Source organism: Gadus chalcogrammus, chromosome 4 (assembly GCF_026213295.1).
Source record: "Gadus chalcogrammus isolate NIFS_2021 chromosome 4, NIFS_Gcha_1.0, whole genome shotgun sequence".
Classification (NCBI taxonomy): domain Eukaryota; kingdom Metazoa; phylum Chordata; class Actinopteri; order Gadiformes; family Gadidae; genus Gadus; species Gadus chalcogrammus.
In genome coordinates, this window is record NC_079415.1 from 28,122,903 (window position 1) to 28,147,902 (window position 25,000).

A 25,000-nucleotide genomic window follows, 5' to 3' on the forward strand; every position below is an offset into this window, starting at 1 on the left:
CCCCCCCCCCCCCCCCCCCCCCCCCCCCCCCCCCCCCCCACAACCAATCATCTCGTTCACGGCGGTTACCACGGTGATCAGCGGTTTGAGAATGAAGAGCGGTGATTGAGACTTCACGCACGCCTCTCTCGTTTGAATCCGTCGTTTGTTGATGTCTCTCTCTCGCCCTTCTTCCCTCTCTCAAAATCTCTGTCCCTCTCTCTCTCTCTGTCACTCTCAATCTCTCTATCCGTCTCTCTCTCGCACTCTCTCAGTCTCTCTGTCTCTGTCTCCCACTCTCTCTATCTGTCCCTCTATCAATCTAATGCTCCCCATCTCCTCTTGCTATTTTCTCTCTCTATCCCTCTTGTAACCCTCTTTATCTCTCCTTGTCTTCCTTACTCCCTCCCTCTCTCCTCTCTTTATCTCTCTCTTTCTATTAATTGTCCTCTTCCTCTTCCTCTCTCCATCTCTCTCCTATTTATATCTCTCCTTCCTTAACTCTGTCTCTATCTCCTCTTCCTCCCCCACCTCCTGCTCTCTCTCTCTCTCTCTCTCTCTCTCTCTCTCTCTCTCTCTCTCTCTCTCTCTCTCTCACTCTCTCTCTCTCTCTCTCTCTCTCGCTCTCTTTCTCTCTCTGTCTCTGTCTCTTTCTCTGTCTCTCTGTCTACTTCTCTCTCTCTCTCTCTCTCTCTCTCTCTCTCTCTCTCTCTCTCTCTCTCTCTCCTCTCTCTCTCTCTCTCCCTCTACCTCTCCCTCTCTCTCTCTCTCTCTCTCTCTCTCTCTCTCTCTCTCTCTCTCTCTCTCTCTCCCTCTACCTCTCTCTCTCTCTCTCTCTCTCTCTCTCTCTCTCTCTCTCTCTCTCTCTCTCTCTCTCTCTCTCTCTCTCTCTCTCTCTCTCTCTCTCTCTCTCTCTCTCTCTCTCTCTCTCTCTCTCTCTCATAGCGGTGTCGAGCCGTTACATACGGGTTAGCATGCCAATAGTGACGCCCTGCACATACACACGCATGGACTTCGAACACAAATCCGATTCTGTGACATGAAATCGGAACCCTGCAATTCTCCTTCATTTTTATATTTACGAATATAAAGGAACTCATTTACATGAAATAATAAGAAATATTTTATAATTCTAATTAACAAATCCAGCAAGTCGTAGTGTAATTTCAAAGCGTTCCGTACCGACACCTTTCGGTCGCACACTTCAGGCCCGAGGATTCACAAATGAGCTGATTAGAGCTTGTTAGCTTAATGGAGTTATTCACAGGAAGAGTGAAGGCTGTGGCAGTCATGTCCTATTGGCATAGTGTTTCCCAAGATGAGTCCCCCCTAAAGCTATTGGGAAAAACGTGTGGTGTGCTGTATGCACTGAATCAACATCAAAACGTGTTTGCAATGCATTGGTCAAGGCATTCGTTGTGTGCGTGTTCAAGAGACTTGTTTCATTGTATATGTATGTATCTTGTCATTCCTTTAAGTGTTTGTTCGTCAGTGGTTATCAGGTATCTCCTGCAAAATACAAACCTGAATAAATGAAGGTCAAAAACATCCTCTTTTCTCCATCTCCTCTTTCACCTCCTTCCTCCTCCTCCACCTCCTCCCTCCATCCCCTCCTTCACCTTCTCCTTCCTCCATCTCCTCCTCCTTCCTCCACTTCCACCACCTCCTTCTTCCACCTCCCTCTCCACCTCCTCCTCCTCCACCACCACCACCCCCCCTCCTTCTCCCTTCTCCCTCCTCCTCCACCACCTCCTCCTTACCCCATCTCTTCCTCCCCCTCCACCTCCACACCTCCACCCCCCCCCCCCCTCCCCCCTACTCCAGGTGCTGTCGCTTGGCGCCGACGTTCTGCCCGAGTACAAGCTACAAACCCCCCGCATGGACAAGTGGACCATCCTGCACTACAGCCCCTTCAAGGCGGTGTGGGACTGGCTCATCCTGCTGCTGGTCATCTACACGGCCATCTTCACGCCGTACTCGGCCGCCTTCCTGCTCAACGACCTGGAGGAGCAGCGGCGGCGCGAGTGCGGCTACTCGTGCTCGCCGCTCAACGTGGTGGACCTCATGGTGGACATCATGTTCATCGTGGACATCCTCATCAACTTCCGCACCACCTACGTCAACCACAACGACGAGGTGGTGAGCCACCCGGCGCGCATCGCCATCCACTACTTCAAGGGCTGGTTCCTCATCGACATGGTGGCGGCCATCCCCTTCGACCTGCTCATCTTCGGCTCGGGCTCCGACGAGGTGAGGAGGGCGGACGTTTTTTCTGTTGTGGTGTTTGTGTGCAGTGTTGGGGAAGTTACTTAAAAGTGATGTTTGCTCGTTACTCTGTACTTGTTGCTTGTTGCTCGTTACCCGTTACTCGTTACTCGTTACTTTAAAAAGTAATCGGTTACTTTCCATAGTTTCCCTTGCTGGTCGTGGGTATCGGTCGAACGCGGGGCTGGTGGTGAACGGCGGGAAGAGCTTTTGACTTGGCAAAGCAAATGTTGTAAGACATTGGAAAAGAGCCATGAATAGGGTCAGAGCTAGAAAGAGAGCTTGCTAAGAATACACATGGTCAAAATACAACACTAGTGTTGCAGAGGTTGAGGCAATGGAGGATGTAGCACGTGTGTCCTGTTGGGATTAGACAAAGGACGCGTGTGAAATGATAACAAATAGTATACATATTAAATATTCTAAATAAAAAGTGGAGGTGTTCCCACGATCATGTACATTCCTGTGTAGGTCGGTGTGTGTGTTTGTGTTTTTGTTTATGGGGACATCATTGTTTGGTGGCCAAACAAGATGACAAGGCCAAGGGGCCAGGCTTGTGTGTTTGAGTCGGTTGGTGTGTTTGTGTGTGTGTTTATGTGGTCATTTTTGGCTAAGGTGTATTTGGTAAGTTGATTGGTCTGATCTGTCTTTCTTAAATATAAATCAACCATTGCTATTTAAATTGATTAACCTTGAATTAATTCATGTTATTGTGTTATTAAGTAGACTTTCATCCAAAACTGTTCAGCCTCAGGAGCAGGTCGGGGTTAATGTCCTCATAGCTCTAAAAGTCATACAGGCTCGACTGCGGGCACCGGGGATTGAACCCGGAACCTTCCTTCTGGGGGTGAAACACGGTCGCCCCTAGTAGACGATCAGGCCTATTATCATACGCTCAGGGACACGTCTGAACCGAGCTGCAGGCGGTGACACAGCCGGCTGCAGAATATCTCACCGACACATTAAATACTTTTATGGATCATCCGTCAAGACAGGTCGATTTGAATATGTAATAAAAACAGACCAGGGTGACACCGAAAATAGAATTTAAGTTTCCTGACAATGTGTGACATAACAGCCAGATATTTGGTGTAAAGGCCCAACCGCGGCACACACGTTGTGTGTGTGTGTGTGTGTGTATGTTTTTGTGTCTATGTGTGTTCATTTGAATTTGAATGTGTGTGAACCTTGAGCGTCTTTGTCTGTGTGTACGTCCACACGCTTTTGTGTGTGCATCTTGTTTTTGCCTGTGTAACTGCTCAGTTGTCAGTGTGTGTGTGTGTGTGTGTGTGTGTGTGTGTGTGTGTGTGTGTGTGTGTGTGTGTGTGTGTGTGTGTGTGTGTGTGTGTGTGTGTGTGTGTGTGTGTGTGTGTGTGTGTGTGTGTGGTGTAGCTGAGTCATTACGGGGCCCTTTGTGAGGTGAGATGAGGGGCCTCAGGGGAGCAGAGCTGGCACTTGAGTGACAGCTGGCACGAGCGTTCTCGACGGCAGAATGTCGCCGCGGTAGCACTCATGTACGTCGTCCCTGCGCAGCGGGACACGGGTGTATGTCAGCGCCCCTCTTTATGAGGCCTGAATATGTGATAAAGTGGTGTGTATCTGGTTCCCTCTGGTTGTGATGGACATTCCTCACAAGGCAGGTCCCCGATTTACACTAACAAAGGAGTGTAAGGACAGTCCCCAAAAATTAGTCTTACCTTAAAGCTAACCCTATGAAACTCTGGTTTTATTGGTCGAGTAGCAATGGAACAATTTAGAATTTACTCCACCACCACCATACAGTATATATTATGGATCACATTGTCTGACACAGATATGGCTTCCAATCATGACTCGGGTGGAGATTGACTGAAATTATTGTTGAGGCCAAGTTCATTCGTGATATAGTATGAAGCTGTGAAAAAATAACTACGTCTTCACCTAGTCCCGGCTATCTGACTGTCTAAGCGGGTTACTTAATTGAAGTAACCTTTCAGAAGAAGTCATGCTGTCATGAGTGACATGCAAGATAAAGGGTGAATCTTGACAGCTTCGGCACAACTTTCCTTCGGGGGCCGACGACTGCACGCTACAGCGCCAACCCCACCTTGTCACAGCTTGAGCGCTCTGCCATTTTCCCCGTGTAATATTGGAGAATTGTTCCTTTCTTTCGGCGCCAGAGACACAGGAGACTATTTTTAAACATAATCCCGTGCACCTTTTTTGGTTGCCTGGGAAACCGTCTAGTTCTTCTTCGAGATTTTTTCGCTGATGTCATCAGGGCCCAAGTAGGCCCCTGGGCTCTTCTCATGGAAGAGAGGTTTTTTTTGGTTTATTACCTTGTGGAGTGGCCCAGTCTGCCCCCCACCTCCCCTCAGAAGGACTCCCCAGCACCGCAGATGATCAGACGAACAAAAACAATTCAGCTGTGGCTAATTTACAAACGGCCACTCCTTTGCAATGGTTATATTTTCGTACAGAGGCCTCTGTGTTCATAGCACAGAGCATTTGCCTGCTCTCACCCCTTAGCCAGACAGCCAGGATCGTTTGCAGAGTCTCTTGTCATGAGGAGATTGCAAATCTTTTAATCTCTGTGCTTGTATTCCACCCGAGGATTTGAAATGAGTCTTCCTCATCTCCGGTGTAGTTTGTGGAGAATTTACACAAAGATACCCCATGACTACCCCTGGGCCGGCCACTTAGGTAATACCACTTTCAGCAACTGAGAGTCGTTTTTACAATGGACACAGTTCAACCTATATAATATCCAATTCTAACCCAAAAATATTTTTTTCCTTTGAAATGGAGATCTGCCTTGATCCTAAATTTAGCCATGACAAGCAAAGTAACAAGACACTACAACTCCAGGGCAGAACCGAGAACGACGGCGAAGTACACGCTGTTCACTGACGTTTGATGCTTCATCGCTCAGAGGAACACACACAAAGTGTACCAAGTGTACAGCACACAACGTGCAGCAGCTCAGCGGGTTTTAACCACACAAACAAACCCGGTTGTACACCACTTGTGTCCCTGCTGTTACTGGGAGGCAGGCAAACGGTCGCAGAGACAAGGACTTTGTTATTTACAACTCGGTCTTTGAGCCTTGGTCCACGGGTATCCCAGGGATTCTAGTACCAGCTATTTGAGCTGTATCAACTAGGGGTTCAGGGCTGCTTTCTCAGGGAGGCCTGTGCGTTAGACTAGTCATCTGGGATGAAAACCCGGAACCTTTGAGCCAAGCATCGTAGCCTTTGCTGACTGTCCGGCCTCCGAAAGGTTTTACAGTATAAAGTATTTAATCAGGAGGGCTGTTCTGACGCTGAGATGACTCAGAGAGATACTACAGCTAATGGAGGCATTAGGGAAGGGGCAACCAGCCCTGAACTGGTATTAAACTCAATTTATCGGATTTGAATCAACATTATAGCAGAATGTCTGCTGTGCCCAGGGCAATATGCATGTCTGTCTGCTCTGGCAGTCAGACAGCCTTTAGTATTTCATCAACATTATCCAAAGGCACAAGAAATTGAGACACGTGTTGTTTACGTGTGACTCAGTCTGTCGTTAGCGTGTGTATCTGCCCCTGTATACATGTAAACATGTGTGGGCATGTTGGAGTGAGGGTATATGCGCATGTGTGCCTGTGACTGTGGTTTTGTGTTTGTGGGAGCGTTTATGTGGGCAATGCATGCGTGAGTGTGTGTGTGTGGTTGTGTGTGTCTCTGGTGATGTGTGTGTATTGAATGTGCATGTGTAGGCGCAAAAACAACTCGCAGCCCTCTGTACCCAACCACGACGTCTGACGTCAACTCGTCGTCAAAAACGAGGTACAGTCATACCATTCCTTCTGCCCCTTATCTGTGCTCCAGGTGTGCTGGAGGGGGCGGGGCTATCGCAAACTAGGTGAAGGAGTGCAGGGGGCGGGGTCTTTGGGGGGGCGGGGGGAGTTTGTTGTCGTCATCACTGCAGATTTCTCGGGGGATATTAGCCTGTAATTGTCTGGCGCGCCAGGGAGCGGGGTGGGCTATTAGCGCCCGCTAACGCTCACTTTATTGTGTTTACTGAGTGCCCGGCAGTGATATCATGTCCGTTCGCCTCCCCCATCCTTCCTCCCTCCCTCCCTCCCCCCCTCCATCCACCACCATAGCCACAGTTCCTTCTAACAGCCTGCGCGGTAATTTAGCTCAGCGAGCAAAAAGGACAAGGGAGTATTATAGTGCTTTGAATGAGATGGAACAGGAGGAGATAGTGTGTCTGTGTGTGTGTGTATGTGTGTGTGTGTGTGTGTGTTTGTGTGTGTGTGCGTTTGTGTGTGTGTGTGTGTGTGTGTGTCATGTAGTATGAGAACCTAATCGTTGTTTATTTTCTCTATTGTTTGGCAGTTAAGTCTGAGAGGTTTATAATTGAATGATGAAGCGACACACAGATTTCCCCACCGTCAATAACCTTTAGCTAATATATAGGCGTGTTTCGCGTCCAAGTCGGGTGATAGAAACAGGGTGATACAAACAGACAACAAAGTGTGTCTGTTTAATTGGTCAAGCATCTGTTCGTTTTTTACCTCAGAGGAGATTAGGAAAATTTCCAAAATATGTTACGCTTTTTTTTGGTTCGCCACACCCAAAGCTCTGAAATCGTACGAGGGTTCAAACATACTGTGGGTTGAGCAGTGTTGGGAACGTTACTTTAAAAAAGTAATTAGTTATAGTTGCTCACTACTTGTTCCAAAAAGTAACTGAGTTAGCAACTGAATTACTCTATAATAAAAGTAACTAGTTACCAGGGAAAGTAACTATTTGCGTTACTGTAAAAAAAGAAAGTTGCTATATGTCAAAGAATTTGGATTTTTCTGAGCAGTTTCCACTTGAACTGCCCATTCAAGGCCCTGATATACTTCCAATTTAATTTTAATTTGCTTAGTTACAAAAGGCTGTGGAGCATCTGCCGAATACTACAGAAAATGCCAACTTTTCATCGGATTGCTCCGGACTCGCCATTTCAGCTGCTTCATCGAATCTGTTTGGTGTGTGCGTTTGCGTGTGTGTGTGTGTGTGGGTGGCGCGCATGTCCTGGCTTGTGTGTAAAAACACTGGCTCCGATTGGCTACCATGAAACATGACTCTGCCTTAGCCAATCATAATCGCTTATCTCGTTGTTAACCCACCCGGTCTCCTCACTAGCAGTTTGTGTTTGGAGCCAGGGGTGCGTTCAGAATACGCAGTTCATTCAATCAATTCATAGTAACGCACCGCCTTTAATGTACAGTAACAGTAACGGCGTTGTACGGACTGAAACAGTAATCAGTTATATTACCCTGTTACTGAAAAAATAACGGCGTTACCTTACGCGTTATTTTAAACGGCGTTATTACAAACACCGGTGTTGAGTCTGTGTCACTATGACGAATGACCTCTGGGTGTACGATTATCCATAATGCACACAATTCAATTCAATGCAGCTTATGTTTTTTTTCCCTTCGCTTTTTTTGCCGAAATTGGTATGAGGACGCAGCATTTGGCTTTTCTGTTATTTCTGTTGTGTAAGGGTATGGTTCAACAAAAAGCCCCTTGGGTTAAACTGTCAAGCTAAATAATGAAAAGGTGTGTTTGTTTGTCTGATTCGCAGGATCGTTTTGTGGTGTGTAGTGGTGAAAAGACTTGGCATTGCAAAGAATTGTCTCTTGTTTGCTTCCTTGAAACCCTAAACCCTTTCCTCCTTTTTCGAAGCCTGAGTCTAACTATGAGTCACGATTCAGAACTCTTTATCTATTTATAATTTGTTTATTTAAAAGTCCCATGGCATGAAAATTTCATTTAGCAAGGTTTTCTAACATTAATATCAATTCCCCTAACATCCCCCTCCCCTTTCTCTGCTTTGCCAGCCCAGAGAATTTGGCCCACCAATGAGACAATGAGCTACGACTGTGCGAGCGCCACATGTGTGTGTGTGCGACTAAACACACTTTAACGCAAGTGTTGTACACTTCTTTGTTGTATGGATAATCGTTCTGCTGTTGGTGTTATGGCCACATAACACACTGGGTTCTCTGACATCTCTGGTATTTCCACAAAAATGCTCGTAGTGGGGGTTACCTCCCCACTCAGCTCCACCGCCGAGTGGCGGTGTTGCCTCGGCGCTGCCCGCTGCCGAGGCAGTGGTGCCTCTGCAGCGGGCTCCGGCGGGAGACAATCGCGGTCAAAAATCGCGGTCAACAATCCCTTTCTCCTCCATGTCGCGGTTCAGTCTACTTCAGATTGATGCGGAAGTGGAGGACTATCTCAGCGATTGTTTAGTAGGATTTGGGGGGAATGAACTTTGGCTTTGTCTCCCTGAAGTACATGAACCACGACATGGAGGAGAAAGGGATTGTTGCCAGTGATCCGCTGCCTGGTGCCGAGGCACCACTGGCGCGAGGCACCAACGCCGCGGGGCGGTGGTGCCTCGACACTGCCTGCTGTCGAGGGAGTGGTGCCTCGGCAGCGGGTAGCGGGGCTCCGGCGGGAGACAAACGCGCTCAACATTCGCGGGCAACAATGCCTTTCCTCCCCCATGGCGCAGTTCAGTCTACTTCAGATTGATGTGAAAGTGGAAGAGCCAGAGACTTGGAGGTGCACACAGCTTTTGGCCGTGATAATATATATTATATGATATAGATATCTATGTATAATATTTTATTATTTAGATATAGAGCTCTAGGACTCCTGCCACAGCATCCGGAGTGTTCTAGAATATTTTCAGAACACGGCCAAAAGCTGTGTGCGCCTCGACATTGCGATACATCCACTGTAAACACAAGCGCATGTGCCCCCGTGGCCGCAAGCTGCTCAGGGCCACACCCCAACCCTCCTCCTTGACCTGCCTCTAAAAAACTGCACTTTTGTGGAAAGCTTATTGTGGGACTGGCTCGTAGTGGCTGTATTCTGCACCAAGGCTAAATTTCTTGAACGTCTTCAAGTACTGTATTAGGGGCTCACTAACACCTATATAAAAGCATCCATGAAGTAGCATGCCATGGGACCTTCAGACTTTTATTTATCAGGGATTCTTTTCAATATCGAAATCTCTTTTGCAAGAGAGCCATGAAACAATTCCACCTACTTAAAACATCACAAACAGGACAATTACGGAGAGACATTAGGGACAAGGTTGTTAGCGTGGAGCATTTTAACATCCCTCAAAGGGATGAGTAATGGAGACATCACATTTCAATGTAGCTCATTCCAGAGATAAGGTGCATAATACGTTTATCGCCCATAAGGACATGAATTCGGCCTGACTGTGTGCGCCTTGGGGTTAGCAAAAAACAGGAGCGCAAACAACGAATACCAACGACACACCATTGCTCAGTTAGCCAAAATGCTAACTTTCGTGGTTTCACTTTTTTTTTCTTTTTTTTCGTCCCCCCAGACCACCACGCTCATCGGGCTTCTGAAGACAGCTCGTCTCCTACGGCTGGTGCGGGTGGCCCGCAAGCTGGACCGCTACTCCGAGTATGGCGCGGCAGTGCTCATGCTGCTCATGTGCATCTTTGCGCTCATCGCCCATTGGCTGGCCTGCATCTGGTACGCCATCGGCAACGTGGAGAAGCCCTATCTGGAGCACAAGATTGGCTGGCTGGACAACCTGGGCGTGTCCATAGGTGAGCTGCTGCCACGATGAACATTTCCATTTAATTATAATTGACATAATTTACATATTACATTTGTAAATTGTATTTGTTTTGTCTGTTGTAGTAATGTATGCATTGATAATGTGTCTGACACAGTATGTGTCGAAGTGCAATGCTAAAGTGAGAGTGATGCTAAACAGCGTTAGCTGTTTTCTTATTTGTTTACAATAACGAGAGTGTGTCACAAATCATATCAATCTATTCACAGTACATAACTTGAGGGAAAGAGTATTACGATGGCCTACAATTCAACAAAAGTGTAAAAAAGTGTAAAAACTCATCATTTTACTCACTCCTGCTTTTTTGGGGGTCTACAGGAAAGAAGTACAACTACAGCGACCCCAGCTCGGGCCCGTCCATCAAGGACAAGTACGTGACGGCGCTCTACTTCACCTTCAGCAGCCTGACCAGCGTGGGCTTCGGGAACGTCTCCCCCAACACCAACTCCGAGAAAATCTTCTCCATCTGCGTCATGCTCATCGGATGTGAGTGAAGCATGTTTATTTAAATATAATTGTAGACTATAGTGCGATTATCAAAAATGTTGTCCAATACCTTTCTTAGCATGGCCTGGTCACTCTGGGAATGATAATGCCTTGCCCTGGCAGGGTTAATGCCAAACTCAGGGGTTCGATTCAAGCTTCATATGTTAACATTCACGTGTTTATTTGGAATCTTCCGGAATTGTGGTCTTAGAGAGAGAGGAATAACTCTCATCCCCCTATAAATAGTAACTTCTCATCTTCCTATGAATAGGAAGCCAACAGGGAAGGCAGAAAATAGGATCAACTATAAATAGGATCTTTCATCAAAAATAGATTCTTTAATCAACCACTTTTTTTTTAGCACATCTGCGGTTCGAGTTTTGTGAAGCATAACATGCTAAAATAGGATTTTGGTCGGTAGTGTTTGTAAGTTTGTTTGAGAAACCTGGTTTGAGGGCATCATCAAATAATTCAGTTGATGATACGACTGTCCCTGCAAATCTTGGCAATGGAATTCCTCAAAAGAAACATTCACACACACTCCTACCTTTCAGTTTGGAGGACAGCCATCAACCGACAGGGACAAGGAGAGTGGGTGGTGTGAATGTGTTCCAGAATGAGAAAGGTTTCCAAACTGCTCTCAGCACCGAGAAATGGACACCATCATAATATTCGACCCTTTGCCCTCAAGCTATCTGTTGCATCGACGATTTAGATAAACAGTGAGATGCAAGGGGAAGGGTGTTGGTGAGAGCGGTCAACTCCCAGCCAAAACGTACTGAGTTCCAACCCCAATGTCCCGACCCTTCTCTGTAGTTATCCTTGAGCAAGATGCCCGTGGAATAATACCTTCTACATGCTGCTTTATGACCTGCATCTGAATTCACTTTTTCACCTTCATGTTACTTTGAATAAAAGCATCTTATCAATGACTAAATAGTAAACAGATAACGATTGAGTCTCATTAAGTTTGTGTGCTTTTGGGAGTACAACTTATAAGGTTGACATTTGGATTTCAAGGACGATGATAATAGCTTTATACAGATCTATGCATAAAGGATGTGTGCTAATGTAATGGCTAATCCAAATCACTCCTGGAGGAAAATAAAATCAAAGCAAATGTTTTTGATAAAGAAGTCTTCGTACCATTAAATTGAACAAAGTGCGCTAGAATAATACCAAATAAAATTCTTTCATCTTTTAAGGAAATAACAAAGAGAGAGGTTAACTTTAAGTCCCTTTGTAACAGGGCAAAAAAACCACCGTCACCCATTTACATCTGGCTTTGTCTTTTGTGGGAAAGATTACAATCAGCATTAATTCCCGGGACAATTGACTCCGTAGTAGCCACAGGTATTGATCAGCTCCAGCTCAGATCGGCAGTGATGGAAACATGACACCTTTGAAGTTCCGAACATCGGCATGTAAATAGAAAGGAACAACATGCAATAAAATAACTGAGTTTGAAACCCTACTGTTTACTAATCCTGTTTTTTTACTGATTAATAACCCTTTTTCTACTGTTCATGAACCCTGCTTTCTACCGTTTACTAACCCCGTTTTCTACCGTTTACCAAACCTTTTTACTACTTTATACTCACCCTGTTTACCCGCGCATTCATGGCACAGAACATGAACAACAAGAAACAAAAACAGAAAGCCACCCTCGTCTACAGGCAACAGGAAAGGAGTCAATTGCCTAATTTTAGCGGGGGGAGTTTCCACGTTTAAAAACGTTCAGATACTCACTATTTCTAATTGAAAAACGGCAGGAGACAAGGCAAAAAAGAAGAAGACACAAGGAGCCCTTTAACACCGCGACTCACCCCTCTCTCCCTCCTCCTCCTCTTCCCTCCACCAGCCCTGATGTACGCCAGCATCTTCGGGAACGTGTCGGCCATCATCCAGCGGCTGTACTCGGGCACGGCACGCTACCACCTGCAGATGCTGCGGGTGAAGGAGTTCATCCGCTTCCATCAGATCCCCAACCCGCTGCGGCAGCGGCTGGAGGAGTACTTCCAGCACGCCTGGAACTACACCAACGGCATCGACATGAACATGGTACATGGGGGCGGCCCCACCGGAAATCCTTCTGGGTCTTTTTTGTTTTTGCTTTCTCACAGGCTTAGGTTGGGGCGAAAAAAAATCTGTAACTCTTTCTTGTGTATTGTAATATTTTGTTTAGTTAGAGTACCGAATCTAAATGTATTTAAAAAAATCACCGCTGCTAATTTGTTTTAGAATTTTTACTTAATTTTAAGGTTTTTATTTGTCCATTGATGTTGAGGTGTGCTTTTAGTAAAAAAAATATAGATATAATAAACACATAGTTTGAATAAACAAATATGAATGAAAAGGAAATTATAATTGATAGAATCACCGCTCTCATGATCAATCCCACGAGCTGTGAAGCCCCCAAGGTCAGCAGATCGGATTGGATTTAGATTCAGCATGATGACTTCTGCTCCGCTAATCCCTTCTGCTGGCCAGATTTACATTTTTTATCCAGCGGATTTACCAAGTTTGCGTACCCCGCTGACATAATTAAACAAAGAAATAATACCCTTCTTAAGAATCCATTCGGGTAATTAAACCGCTTTTCTTTTTGAAGGATTGTTTGTCTTGTGCTCGCCTGTCTAGCGTTTTTGTCGCTTCTTGAAAAAAAACTGTTTTGTTTTGCAATATTGTGTTGATTCTGACTCTGGCTTTCCCCCCCTTGTGCTGTGATACTCATCTAAGTTTGTCTCTTCCATGTCTGCCTCGTATCAAATGGAATGGGTCGACCACTCTGGTAAGCGCAGGAGGTACTGGTGTGAACAGCCCTAATGTCTCTATAAAATTACCCTGTGTGTAGACCTGATGGGTAGTGTGTGGTGCGGTCGTTGACCCTGGTAGACGTTAGCTTAGCCTTGCACCGTTTGACGCTAGTCGTAGTGGGGGGTAGTCGGGCAGTTTTCGTTGTTAGCCGGTAGAATGAGTGCCTTGGTTGTTTGCAGCCTTTTGGTTTTTCTACCTCTAGCTCGACGCTCAATGGGTTTTACACAGTGTGTGCTTTCTCTTCCAGTGCATGCAGGCCAGACTCTATCTTGCTCTCTCTTCCCTCTGTCTCGCTCTCTCTCCTCTCCCTCTCTCTCTCTCTCTCTCTCTCTCTCTCTCTCCCTCTCTCTCTCTCTCTCTCTCTCTCTCTCTCTCTCTCTCTATCGCTCTCTCTCTCTCTCTCTCTCTCTCTTTCTCTATCGCTCTCTCTCTTCCTCTCTCTCTCGCTCTCTCTATCGCTCTCTCTTCCTCTCTCTCTCTCTCTCTCTCTCTCTCTCTCTCTCTCTCTCTCTCTCTCTCTCTCCTCTCCCTCTCTTCCTCTCTTCCTTTCTTCCTCTCTCTCTCTCTCTCTGTCTCTGTCTCTCTCTCTCTCTCTCTCTCTCTCTCTCTCTCTCTCTCTCTCTCTCTCTCTCTCTCTCTCTCTCGCTCTCTCGTTCTCTCTCTTGCATGTTTTTTGCATGAAATCTGTGTATTCAAAACACTCTCACACACACACACACACGCACACACCCATACACACAACACCACGATGACAACCAGAGGGAGTGAATCACGCCTGTGGATGTGGGCGCATGCAGTCTCGCCTGCCGCTGCCAAACACATATCCCCCCCACCGACCCATCTCCCCCCGTCTCCGATCCCTCCCCCCTATAGGGAGGGTCTGTGGAGGCCCCTGCACTTGCCAAATGTCGTTCTATCTTTCCTTTCCAAATCTTCACAGCACTCTCGATTATTTACTCATCTTATATGGATTTAGTTATTTTAGTCTTTTGCTTCATTTATTTTTTAAATGGCTTCCAGAGCCCGATCGGACAGCGTAGTAGCCTAGCGAGGAAACATGTGCCAACTGAATCCCCACATGCTAACAGGAAGATGCAGATGCCAAAGTGTGTTTTTGTTGTTCCAGCGTGGGCCTTTGTGTGTGTGTGTGTGTGTGTGTGTGTGTCCGTCAGTCTTAAGCTTTCCTCCAGTCTTCTCTGTTTTTCAAAGTATTTTCTCTATCACCTCTTACGCCTTATAATATTATATCTTATGTTAAGTCCCATCAATTGTTTTCCACCTCTTGTACCTCAAGGGTAAGTGTACACTTTAACTTAATCCCTAACTTCCTCTGTTGTTAAGAAAAGCTTTGAATTCTAAATACCTTTGCCCTAATGCTGTAATTATTTATTTAGTATCGATGGCAATACCTTGAACTAGCAGGTTTAATCTGTTCCGAGGTAAGTCCCTCGGGCCAGGATAAATCCTGGCTAATTTGGATGCCAAAAATGCAAAGCAGAATAGTTTAGCTTAGTAATTGAAATGTGTTTCTTTGTGCCAAGATATGTTCTATCTTATTTAGCTGAGCAAATTTATACCCACTGTATGAGCGCCAGAACATCACATATTTTACACCAAGTAAAAGTATATTTTTAAGATTTGTGTCGTCGTTTATGGCAATGCTGTGAAATGTTCAGTCTTCTATGTTCAGTCTTGTCCCAGCATGTCCTACTGCCAAAAATACCCCCCCCCCCAGCCCCTCCCGCTGCCCAAACCAAGTATCGTCATGGCAACGGCACAGTGTATTTCCACGAGTACAGAAGAAGAATTTGAGAAGAAGGAAACAAAAACCACAGATGGCAACTGTGTCAAATTTCTCTGGAGGAAATGACAAAAAAAACGATCTGATCGTCGCATCACCTCCCTCTAGGACACCCACAAGACACCCACATACACACACACACACACACACACACACACACACACACACACACACACACACACACACACACACACACACACACACACACACACACACACACACACACACACACGTCAACAGCATCGGCGTCATCGCAACGTGCTGCTTGTTCCGCCTTTGTTATCGTTTTTGAACGCTGTGTAAAATATAAAACATGACTGCCACGACACAACCGAACCTCCCACCTGATCGGATCTGCCTTGGCCCCTCCCTCCCCCCTGCCCCGCCCCTCTCCCCTGCCCCCCCCTCCCCCAGGTCCTGAAGGGCTTCCCCGAGTGCCTGCAGGCGGACATCTGCCTCCATCTGAACAAGAACCTCCTGCAGGGCTGCAAGGCCTTCCAGGGCGCCACCAAGGGCTGCCTGCGGGCGCTGGCCATGCGCTTCAAGACCACGCACGCGCCACCCAGCGACACGCTGGTGCACAGCGGCGACGTGCTCACCTCCCTCTACTTCCTGTCGCGGGGCTCCATCGAGATCCTCAAGGATGACATCGTGGTGGCCATCTTGGGTGAGTCCGAGCTCCAGCCGCCTCCCCTTGTGGTGTGTCTGAGGTATTGCAGTATGTCACCGACACACCGACGATCTTGCAGGTCTGTAACCAGTACATGTCTGTATTTTTTTCCCCCTTCAGCTCGGGTCAACGAGGAAGCCACTGGTAAATGACCTAATAATAATAATATGATTGCACTAGTGGGTAGTATCCCCCTGCAACACGGCTGCACGTTGACCGGTGATATTTAGGGGCCTCCCCTTCCCTTAGGACGTTTCTCTGCACTCGGCTTTCGACTCGGCTGGACTCCTCCGTCAGCCCCCACCCACTGACCTCCACCCTTCATTAGGGTTGAAGCAGGTGGGCTGAGGAGAGAGAGAGAGAGAGAGCGAGAGAGAGAGACAGAGAGAGAGAGAGAGAGAGAGACTGAGAGAGAGGGTGGGAGAGAGAGAGAGAGAGAGAGAGAGAGAGAGAGAGAGAGAGGCTGAGAGGGAGAGAGAGATAGAGAGAGAGAGACTGAGAGGGTGAGAGAGAGGGTGGGAGAGAGAGAGACTTGGGGTGGGAGCGAGGGAGGGGGAGAGAGTGGGAGAGAGATAGAGGGACAATGGGAGAGAGAGATAGAGGGTGGGGGGAGAGAGAGAGGGAGACGGAGAGGGTGGGGGGGAGAGAGAGAGGGCGGGAGGGGGGCTTGCTGGTCCGATTGGCTGTCACATAGCGGGTTCGCTGTTGGCAGCTGAGGTCCATTTGGCGCTGGCTCAGACGGCGCCCATCAAAGGCTATTGTAACGTGTACAGATGGAGGGGGGGGGGAGAGGAGGGAGGGGAGGGGAGGGGAGGGGATGGAGAGAGGAGAGTGGAGGGGAGGAGAGAGGAGAGGATGAGAGGGAGAGAGGCGGGGAGGGGAGGGAAAGAGGCGGGGAGGGAGAATGGAGAGGAGGGAAAGGGAGGGAGAGAGGAAGGGAGGGGAGGGAAGGATGGAAAGAAAGAGGGGAGAGGAATAGGAAGAGAGAGAGGATGTCAGAGAGAGAGGGGAGAGGAGGGTAGAGAGAGAGAGAGGGAGAGAGAGAGAGAGAGGGAGGGAGAGAGAGAGAGAGGGAGGGAGAGAGAGAGAGGAGAGGGGAGAGGAGGGTAGAGAGAAAGAGAGGGAGAGAGAGAGAGAGGGAGGGAGAGAGAGAGAGAGGAGAGGGGAGAGGAGGGTAGAGAGAGGGAGAGAGAGAGAGAGGGGAGGGTGAGAGAGGGGAGGGTTGGAGGTGGGTCGGGAGGATGACAGAGAGAGAGCGAGAGGGGGCGTGACAGGGAGAGAATGTAGGGAGAGGAGAGAGAGAGAGCGAGAGAGAGAGAGAGAGAGAGAGAGAGAGAGAGAGAGAGAGAGAGAGTGCGAGACCAGTAGGGGGAGAAAGACAAAGCAAAGCTAGGGTGTGTGTGTGTGTGATGTGTGCGTGCGTGCATGTGTATGTGTGTGTGTGTTAATAAAGACACAGGAGGGAGGGAGGCGTACAGTGTTTCCTCTGATCTGAACCCCCGGGGAAAGCGTTGGAGAAAGCACAGCCACGCTCCCTAGAGCCTGGGCAACCTTTACCAGAGTTAAGAGCTCAAAACAACGCCTTTTACAAAACACTGCACTGTTATATTTTAGCTTACTGTTATATTTTAACTTAGCATTCTTACAATAAAACAACAACAATTGTCTTCAACAATGAAAGTGCTCTGAGTGCCTAGAAAAACGTTCTGTAAATAATATCGACACAATACAATTAATACAATACTTGAATATTGATATAGAATTCAATATTTGTTACTATCAACGGTATACTGCCTCAAAATATTGTATTATAGTAGCATATTTTCATAAACAGGGTGGTATAGCACACATGGCTGTGGTTGTGGTGCAGCTAGTGGTTACGTTCGCTAATAGTCTAAATAAAAAGGAAGCCCGGATCTTATAACGATGTAAAACGGGAAACAAGGATATCGAGACTCAGCAGTGCATTCAGAGGGAAAACCAACGGGCTACGCTAGTTAGGCTCGCTAGCTGGGAACGCAAACGTCTCTTTCCACTGTAGCTGTTCATGCTACACTGAGAAGCGCTGCGTTCATTTAGGGTTGTGAGGAAGGGAGAGGCACTGGACGTGTTATTTAAATCCTTGGCCACTTTTTCCACTGTTAGAGGATACCCAGGGTGGAATGTAGCTTTAATTGCCGGCCCGGGGAGTGCCCGGTGACAGAGGTCCAGGAGTCAGCCGGCACTGCTGGCCCGGTGGCTTCCACATGTAATCAAAGAAGAACAAAAACTCCCCTGCTCCCTCTCTCTTTCTTTCTTCCTTTCTCTCTCTCTCTCTATTTTTTCACTCCATTCTGACCGTCTCTCGCAATCCCTTATCACCGCCTCTTCTACTTAATTTGTTGACTTAATTTTCTCCCTCTCTCTCTCTCTCTCTCTCTCTCTATCTGTCTCTCTCTCTCTTTGGCACGCATACACTAATGGTTGATGCTGTCTCATCCTTTCTCTCTTAGATCATGTTTCTGGCTCTCCCTTTATTTTGCAACCTCTCTGATGCTCTTTTTAACACTACCTTCCTCTTTCATCTCCTACTCTTGTCTCTTTGTTCTGACCCTTAACCTCGCCTCCTTCGACCCCATGGTGACCTCTCCCCGACCCTGACCCAAATCCCCCCCCAAATCCCCCCCCACCCCCACCCCCGCCATGTTCTGTTATTTTGTATTTGATCCGTGCTCATGTGGTTAACCTAGACCAATCAGGGAGGAGCAGTCAACCAATGACACTGCAGCAGCATATACAAATAGAAAATCTGAGCCCAGCACATTCCCAAACTCCTAACCTATTTCCATAACGGCGGTGTGGCGCTGGTTGATAGGGTCATCATGCATGATGCATGCCGCAAGGATCCAGTAGGCTACAGGATCTCATAACCCCTGCATAGAAAAATCCCAGAGAGAGGGAGTTTGAGGTGGGATGGTTGCGAGGGGTTCTCCAAGTTAATGGCCGAAACATTGTCGATCAATCGCAGAAACCAAAGTTTATGAATAACATCTCAATGTATTCATCAAACCATGCCACTTACCTTTGCCCCCCCCCCCCCCCCCCCCCCCCCTCGCTCTTTTTTAAAGAATAAAGGACTCCTATGCTTCACGTCTAGTTTAAAACATAACCCAGATCCGACAAACAACGTCCTGTGATGACTCATACCAAAGCAAGCACTGCGATTGGTCGTCTCTCATGTGCATTGGTGGGGATGGATTGGATTGGGCATTGATTGCGAGGGGAGCAGGTCATGCATGTTTAATGAGGACCCACTAGAAAGCAATGAATCCCATTGCAGGCCGGAGGTTTGGATGGCCCGTTGAAATACTAGTGGATGGTTGCTGCTATGGCTGCTTCTTTAGGGTGTGCTGGGGCTTTGAATCCGCACTGTAGATGTTTTCACCCACATTGATTGTACCCTTGTTTATTCTTTTCTTTCCTTCCCTCTTCTTGAATCCCACCTATTTTCTGTCCTTGGTCCCCTTTATCATTTCTGCCTCTCTCTTATCTTAACCCCCTCCCTTCCTTCCTTTCTTCCTGCTGTACTTCCTGTCTCCCGTCTGTTTCCACTCTTCCTTACTTCCCCTTCATCCTTCCTCTAATATATTTATAATTAATCTCCATCCATTCCTCCTTCCTTCCTTTTATCTCTACTTCCTGCCTCCCTTCAATGTATCACTCTTACATGTCTTCCTTCCTTCCTTCCTTCCTTCCTTCCTTCCTTCCTTCCTTCCTTCCTTCCTTCCTCCCTTCCTTCCTTCCTTCCTTCCTTCCTTCCTTCCTTCCTTCCTTCCTTCCTTCCTACCTTCCTTCCTATAATCCGTACTCCCTGCCTCCAATGTGTTCATAACTCCACCCCTTCCCCTTTCCTTCCTTGGATCTCTTCTCCTGGCCTACGATTTACTGTATATTCACCGTCCCCTGCCCTGTTCTCTTTCCTCCATGTGACCCCCGTGTGTGTTCATGTGTTCCCCCCGGCCCTCAAGGCAAGAACGACATCTTCGGCGAAATGATCCACCTGTACTCCAAGCCGGGCAAGTCCAACGCGGACGTACGTGCCCTCAGCTACTGCGACATCCACACCATCCAGCGTGAGGAGATCCTTGAGGTGCTGGACATGTACCCCGAGTTCGCCGACCACTTCTTCGCCAACCTGGAGCTAACCTTTGACCTGCGTGACGACAGCGGCAAGGTGAGGGCGTCGGGGTCGCCGGGGGTTCGTCGCCGCGGCAGTCTGCTTTGTTTGTCTGTTGGGGAACGGGTGGGCGGGTGTGTCACGGAGTTGACACGTGTGATATTCAAACATGTATCCCAGCCGCTTGTGTAGCCGGGCTCTCCCAAGGCACCGTGCACAAAGTGTATTTCACCATCAAAAGAAGAGCTGGGATTTGCGTAGAAGAATCAAGACAAAGGAGTGATTTATAAATTAACATGACACTTTGATTGAAACTCTCACCAAATCACCATGGTTGCAAGTCTTCGAAACCGCTCCAACAATTGGGGATGGTTCGGGAAAACTAGAGAAAAATAATTGAGGAATTGGGTATAAGACCGCAATGATAACTGACAGGAACCACAGACTTAATCGATGGTATGTTTGCTGCCTTGCTAGTTTGATCAATATGGCAGTTGGATTTCTGCTGCCTAATGGCTTTTCCTAAAAAGCAGATGTTGTCCGTTTTTTCTGATTCAATCTATGCACTTCTGCAAGGTGCGTTTTCCCCAATCTGCTACGTGATGGCAGACGGGAGGAATGAGGGAGAAGTGGGCTTTATCCTCGTAATGAGGGTTTGGCGGTCATTTATAATGCTAATACGGCGGGGGTGGACACGCTGTGTTCTGGATCAATTGGGCGGAACTGAAAGGCTGAAGTCTGGCCTTTGGAATGAGACACGTGTTTATTTATGTCTGTCTATGGTGCCTAAAGCTCGCTATCCGGGGCTCGGCTGATGGAAGGGTGTGTGAAACCGACGGTGTTCTACATTGTGGGAAGTTTGCATACAGTCTGTGCGTAGCCGCGTATGGGTGTGTGTGTGTGTGTGTGTGTCTGTCTGTCTGTCTGTCTGTCTGTCTGTCTGTCTGTCTGTCTGTCTGTCTGTCTGTCTGTCTGTCTGTCTGTCTGTCTGTCTGTCTGTCTGTCTGTCTGTGTGTGTGTGTGTGTGTGTGTGTGTGTGTCTCTGTGTGTGTGTGTGTCTCTGTGTGTGTGTGTGTGTCTCTGTGTGTGTGTGTGTGTGTGTGTGTGTGTGTGTGTGTGTGTGTGTGTGTTGGTCTCTGTATGAGTGTGTGAGTGAGTGCGTGTAGGCCATCGGATATGCGGCCTTCTACGTCAGATAAACTGTGTGTATCCTCCCCTCCTTTTGGCTCTGCGGCACCACCATTTGTTCCTGTCCGTGTTCCGTGTGACCCGAGCTAAGACTCCGCGCGGGGTTAGCTTCGGGTGACGTGTTGCTCATGCTGCTCTTGTTTCTCCTGTCTGTCTGTCTGTCTGTCTGTCCCTGACAAACGACCCGCAGGCCTGCGAGTCCGATGACGGAGACGTCACCCAGGGTCGACGACCTTTGTCCTGCCGGAGAAAATCCTCCACAGGTGAGATTCAGACACGATGAGCTGCACGTATTACATCGCCAAGTACCTTTAATTAAATCAACAACAACTTACCTTTACTTAAAACACCGTTAGGTGAATAATTACAAAGTACCTTTAATTACCTCACCATGAGTTAAATAACAACAACGTACCATAATTACCTCACCGTTTGGTAAATATCGACAACGTACCTTTAATTATCTCACCGTGAGGTAAACAACAGCAAAGTTGTTAAAGTACCTTTAATTCTCTCAGCATAAGTTAAGTAACAACAAAGTACCTTTAATTACCTCACCATGAGGTAAATAACAACAACAACGTACCTTTAATTACCTCACTGTTTGGTAAATATCGACATCGTACCTTTAATTATCTCACTGTAAGGTAAATAACAACAAAGTTGTTAAAGCACCTTTAATGCTCTCATCGTAAGTTAAATAAAAACAAAGTACCTTTAATCACATCGCTAAGTACCATCGCTATACCGTTTGTGACATCCCGCTAATTGACATTACATCACAGTGCCTTTAATTGCAACATGCAAACGTGCATCGAAAACCATTAGCGGCGACGCCATCCCGCTAAGTTACATTACATCACATTAGCTTTAATGAAATCCCACGAGTTATATTACATCACATTACCCTTAATGACATCCCCTTAAGTAACAGGCCACCACACTACCTTAAACTCAGTCACATGACACGCCCCCTTTAATTACACATCACCCTTGGTTACGCCACATCAAATCCCCTTCCATCACCTCAAAGGTTCACAGACATCACAGGATAATGGCTTCAGAGACTCTTTATAGTCGGTGAGACATTACGTCCATGAATCACACTCTGGCGTATGTCCGACCCCCCCGGACCCCCGCCAGCCACCAGGGCGGCAGCGTGTATCCTGTATGTCGATCCTGAGTAGCAATCGACTTTTGTAATTGGAGTTGCGAGAGAGTCAGCCGACCTCGTCTCTCACTCTCACCGTCTCTCGCTCTCTCTCTCTCTCTCTCTCTCTCTCTCTCTCTCTCTCTCTCTCTCTCTCTCTCTCTCTCTCTCTCTCTCTCTCTCTCTCTCTCTCTCTCTCTCTCTCTCTCTCTCTGTCTGTCTGTCTATCTGTCCTCTCTGTCCCTCGCTCTCTTTTTCCACACACACACACACACACACACAAACACACGCACACACACACACACACACTTATTCACGCACAACAATCAGGCAGATCTAATTGGTCGCCATGGTAACGAGTGCTGGTAAGGCAGCGTCAGTGTGTGCCTGTAAGAGATGAGGAGAAACAGGATAGAGGTGGAGCAGAGAGATGAGAGATGCTGGTTCTGTGCGATACACCAGGACGCACCGTACTTTGTGTGCGTGCGTCTTTCACAAACACAACTTCATATACATGAAACTAGATACACAGGTTTGCTTACTCTCTGTATGTATTGATACATACTATAAATACACGCCTCTGCTATACAAACATACATATGCTCTGAATACATACCTATACTCCAAATACACACCTATACATATTCTACATACATAACTATACATTCTCTACAACATACCTATACAATTGATACGGACCTATACATATTTTAAATAGATACTTTTTCGCCTAGGTTAGCTTACAGTTTGTTAGCTCACAGCTAACAAACTCAGCTAGCATAGCTTTCCGTAACTAAACATACTTAGCTAGCTGAGTCTGCCAAAAACGAATCTAGGTTTGTTAGTCAGAACAAGCTTTCTAAACTATCTAAATTTGTCAGAACTATCCTCTCGAAGCAACTACATGGAGACCAACAAAACCAGTCAATAAAACCAGTCCTTCTCCCACCAGTGCGCCAAAACCACGAGCTGGGCCGGGCTCTCTGCGAGGCCAGGCGTGAGAAGGAGCTCATGGCGGCGGCGGCGGCCCGCGGAGCCCCGCCCTCTCCCGCCCCCACGGTGAGACAGCGGCGGGAGAAGCCGTCCAATGAGGAGGGAGAGGAGGAGGAGACGGAGGAGGACGAGGAGGGGAGGGTGGAGGAGGAGGAGCAGAGGCCCCTGTGCTCCGGGGTGGCCGGGTACCCCAACGTCCGGGACCACGCCCTCGGCCACGGGCTGGGCGAGGGCGCGGACGCCCAGGCGAGTGACGGCCTGCAGATCCCGCCCTACAAAGGTGAGATAATCTTTTGATTGGTTAAGAAATAGAACACATCCACCTGTGTTTACTTCAATAGGTTGGATGATTCTTCGCTGTTAGTTATTTTTTGATTGTGGATAAAAAAAGGAATGAGGTGACATTAAGGCATGCGCAAAAACAAGTGTTGTATCATATCCGCCTTGAGGAAGCATCTATTTCAGTACAACCGAGAAAGAGTACCGTTCTTTTATTCAAATCAAAGGCGTGTTGATGCTCTATCAAACCACTGTCTCTGTATAAATTAACCTGACATTTCACTGTGTCGCCCCGCTGACAGGATCGTTCTCATTGGCTGGCTCTTGGCAGCCAATGAGTCACGAGCCACAAACGTCCTCTGGAGTTCCCAGACAAAAGGCTCGTTAACTTTGTTAGGTTAATTTGGGAATAGAGAAAAAAATAAGCACCCAGAAAGCCTCCATTAGCCCCAGAAGCAGAATGTCAGGTCTATTAAAAAATCCAAACATGAATGAGGAGTTATGAGAAGGGAAAGCCTACTCAGTCATAAAATGGAAAGCATAAGATTAGAATCAGAGTCCAGGGTCAAGGCGAAGGATTCAAAAGAGACAAGGGGTGCAATTATGTTGTCTCTGGTGAAGTACTTTATAAAGTGTGTTGTGTGGGCGATTAAACGTAAGACTTCTCTTTATCTTACACAGCCTACATCTTGATATATACTTATCCCTGGCTCGGTGGAGCCATTGTTTTTTTACATGCACTGTATATGTAAAAGTGAAAGAAATAAGATATTTTTCTGGTAAGAAACTCTTTCTATAGTGGATGTTAATGTTGTATGATATAAAGACTACACACTAGGAATAAAAATCTGTACGCAAATTTGCACGAGTCCCATTCAACACTTTACAGTAAGCTGATTGATAAAAAACATAGTGGGACTCGAGCAGAAATTCACCTGAATCGACCCTCTGTGTCTGAGCGTGTGTGTGTGTGTGTGTGTGTGTGTGTGTGTGTGTGTGTGTGTGTGTGTGTGTGTGTGTCTGTGTGTGTGTGTGTGTGTGTGTGGGTGTGCGTGTACGTGTGCGTGTGCGTGTGTGTGTGTGTGTGGATTTGAGGGCAGCATGCCATAATTTCATAAGAATTGATTCCCTTAATCAACACAGCTGGGTGGTTGTGTGTGTTTGTGTGTCTGTTTGTGTGCGTGTGTGTGTATTCATGTGTGTGTGTGTGCATGTGTGTGACCCATGAAGTTACAACCCAATCATGCGAGTACATACCATTCATCAAATAAGCCTCTGCCTCAGTCGCTACACTTCAGAAACAAGATGGATTGTTGTTGTTTATTTAGATAGTTTATTTTTTATGGGCCACGATTCATTCTGAACAGATGAGCTCTCATATAAGCAGAAGATGGATGTTAACCTTCATCTCCAGTAACACACACACACACACACACACACACACACACACACACACACACACACAAACACACAGTATCTCATGTTGTGCGTGTGTGTGTGTTCCCAGAGCTGGGGGCTGAGGACTGGGAGTGCCGGCGGTCCAGGGAGGGCGTGGCCAGGTGTGCC

General features: G+C 47.2%; 1 protein-coding gene across 1 annotated transcript in view; it reads left to right on the forward strand.

The window, feature by feature from the left end:
- Positions 1-25,000, forward strand: part of kcnh7 (potassium channel, voltage gated eag related subfamily H, member 7) — a 37,880-nt gene that overhangs the window by 1,305 nt on the left and 11,575 nt on the right. The window contains exons 2-11 of the mRNA XM_056588390.1: positions 1,804-2,229; positions 9,634-9,865; positions 10,213-10,380; positions 12,242-12,441; positions 15,413-15,665; positions 15,789-15,812; positions 19,676-19,881; positions 21,203-21,275; positions 23,115-23,435; positions 24,942-25,000. The exon at positions 24,942-25,000 is cut by the window's right edge and continues 101 nt beyond it. Coding sequence (XP_056444365.1) covers positions 1,804-2,229; positions 9,634-9,865; positions 10,213-10,380; positions 12,242-12,441; positions 15,413-15,665; positions 15,789-15,812; positions 19,676-19,881; positions 21,203-21,275; positions 23,115-23,435; positions 24,942-25,000 — 1,962 coding nt within the window. The remainder of the gene's footprint in view (positions 1-1,803; positions 2,230-9,633; positions 9,866-10,212; positions 10,381-12,241; positions 12,442-15,412; positions 15,666-15,788; positions 15,813-19,675; positions 19,882-21,202; positions 21,276-23,114; positions 23,436-24,941) is intronic.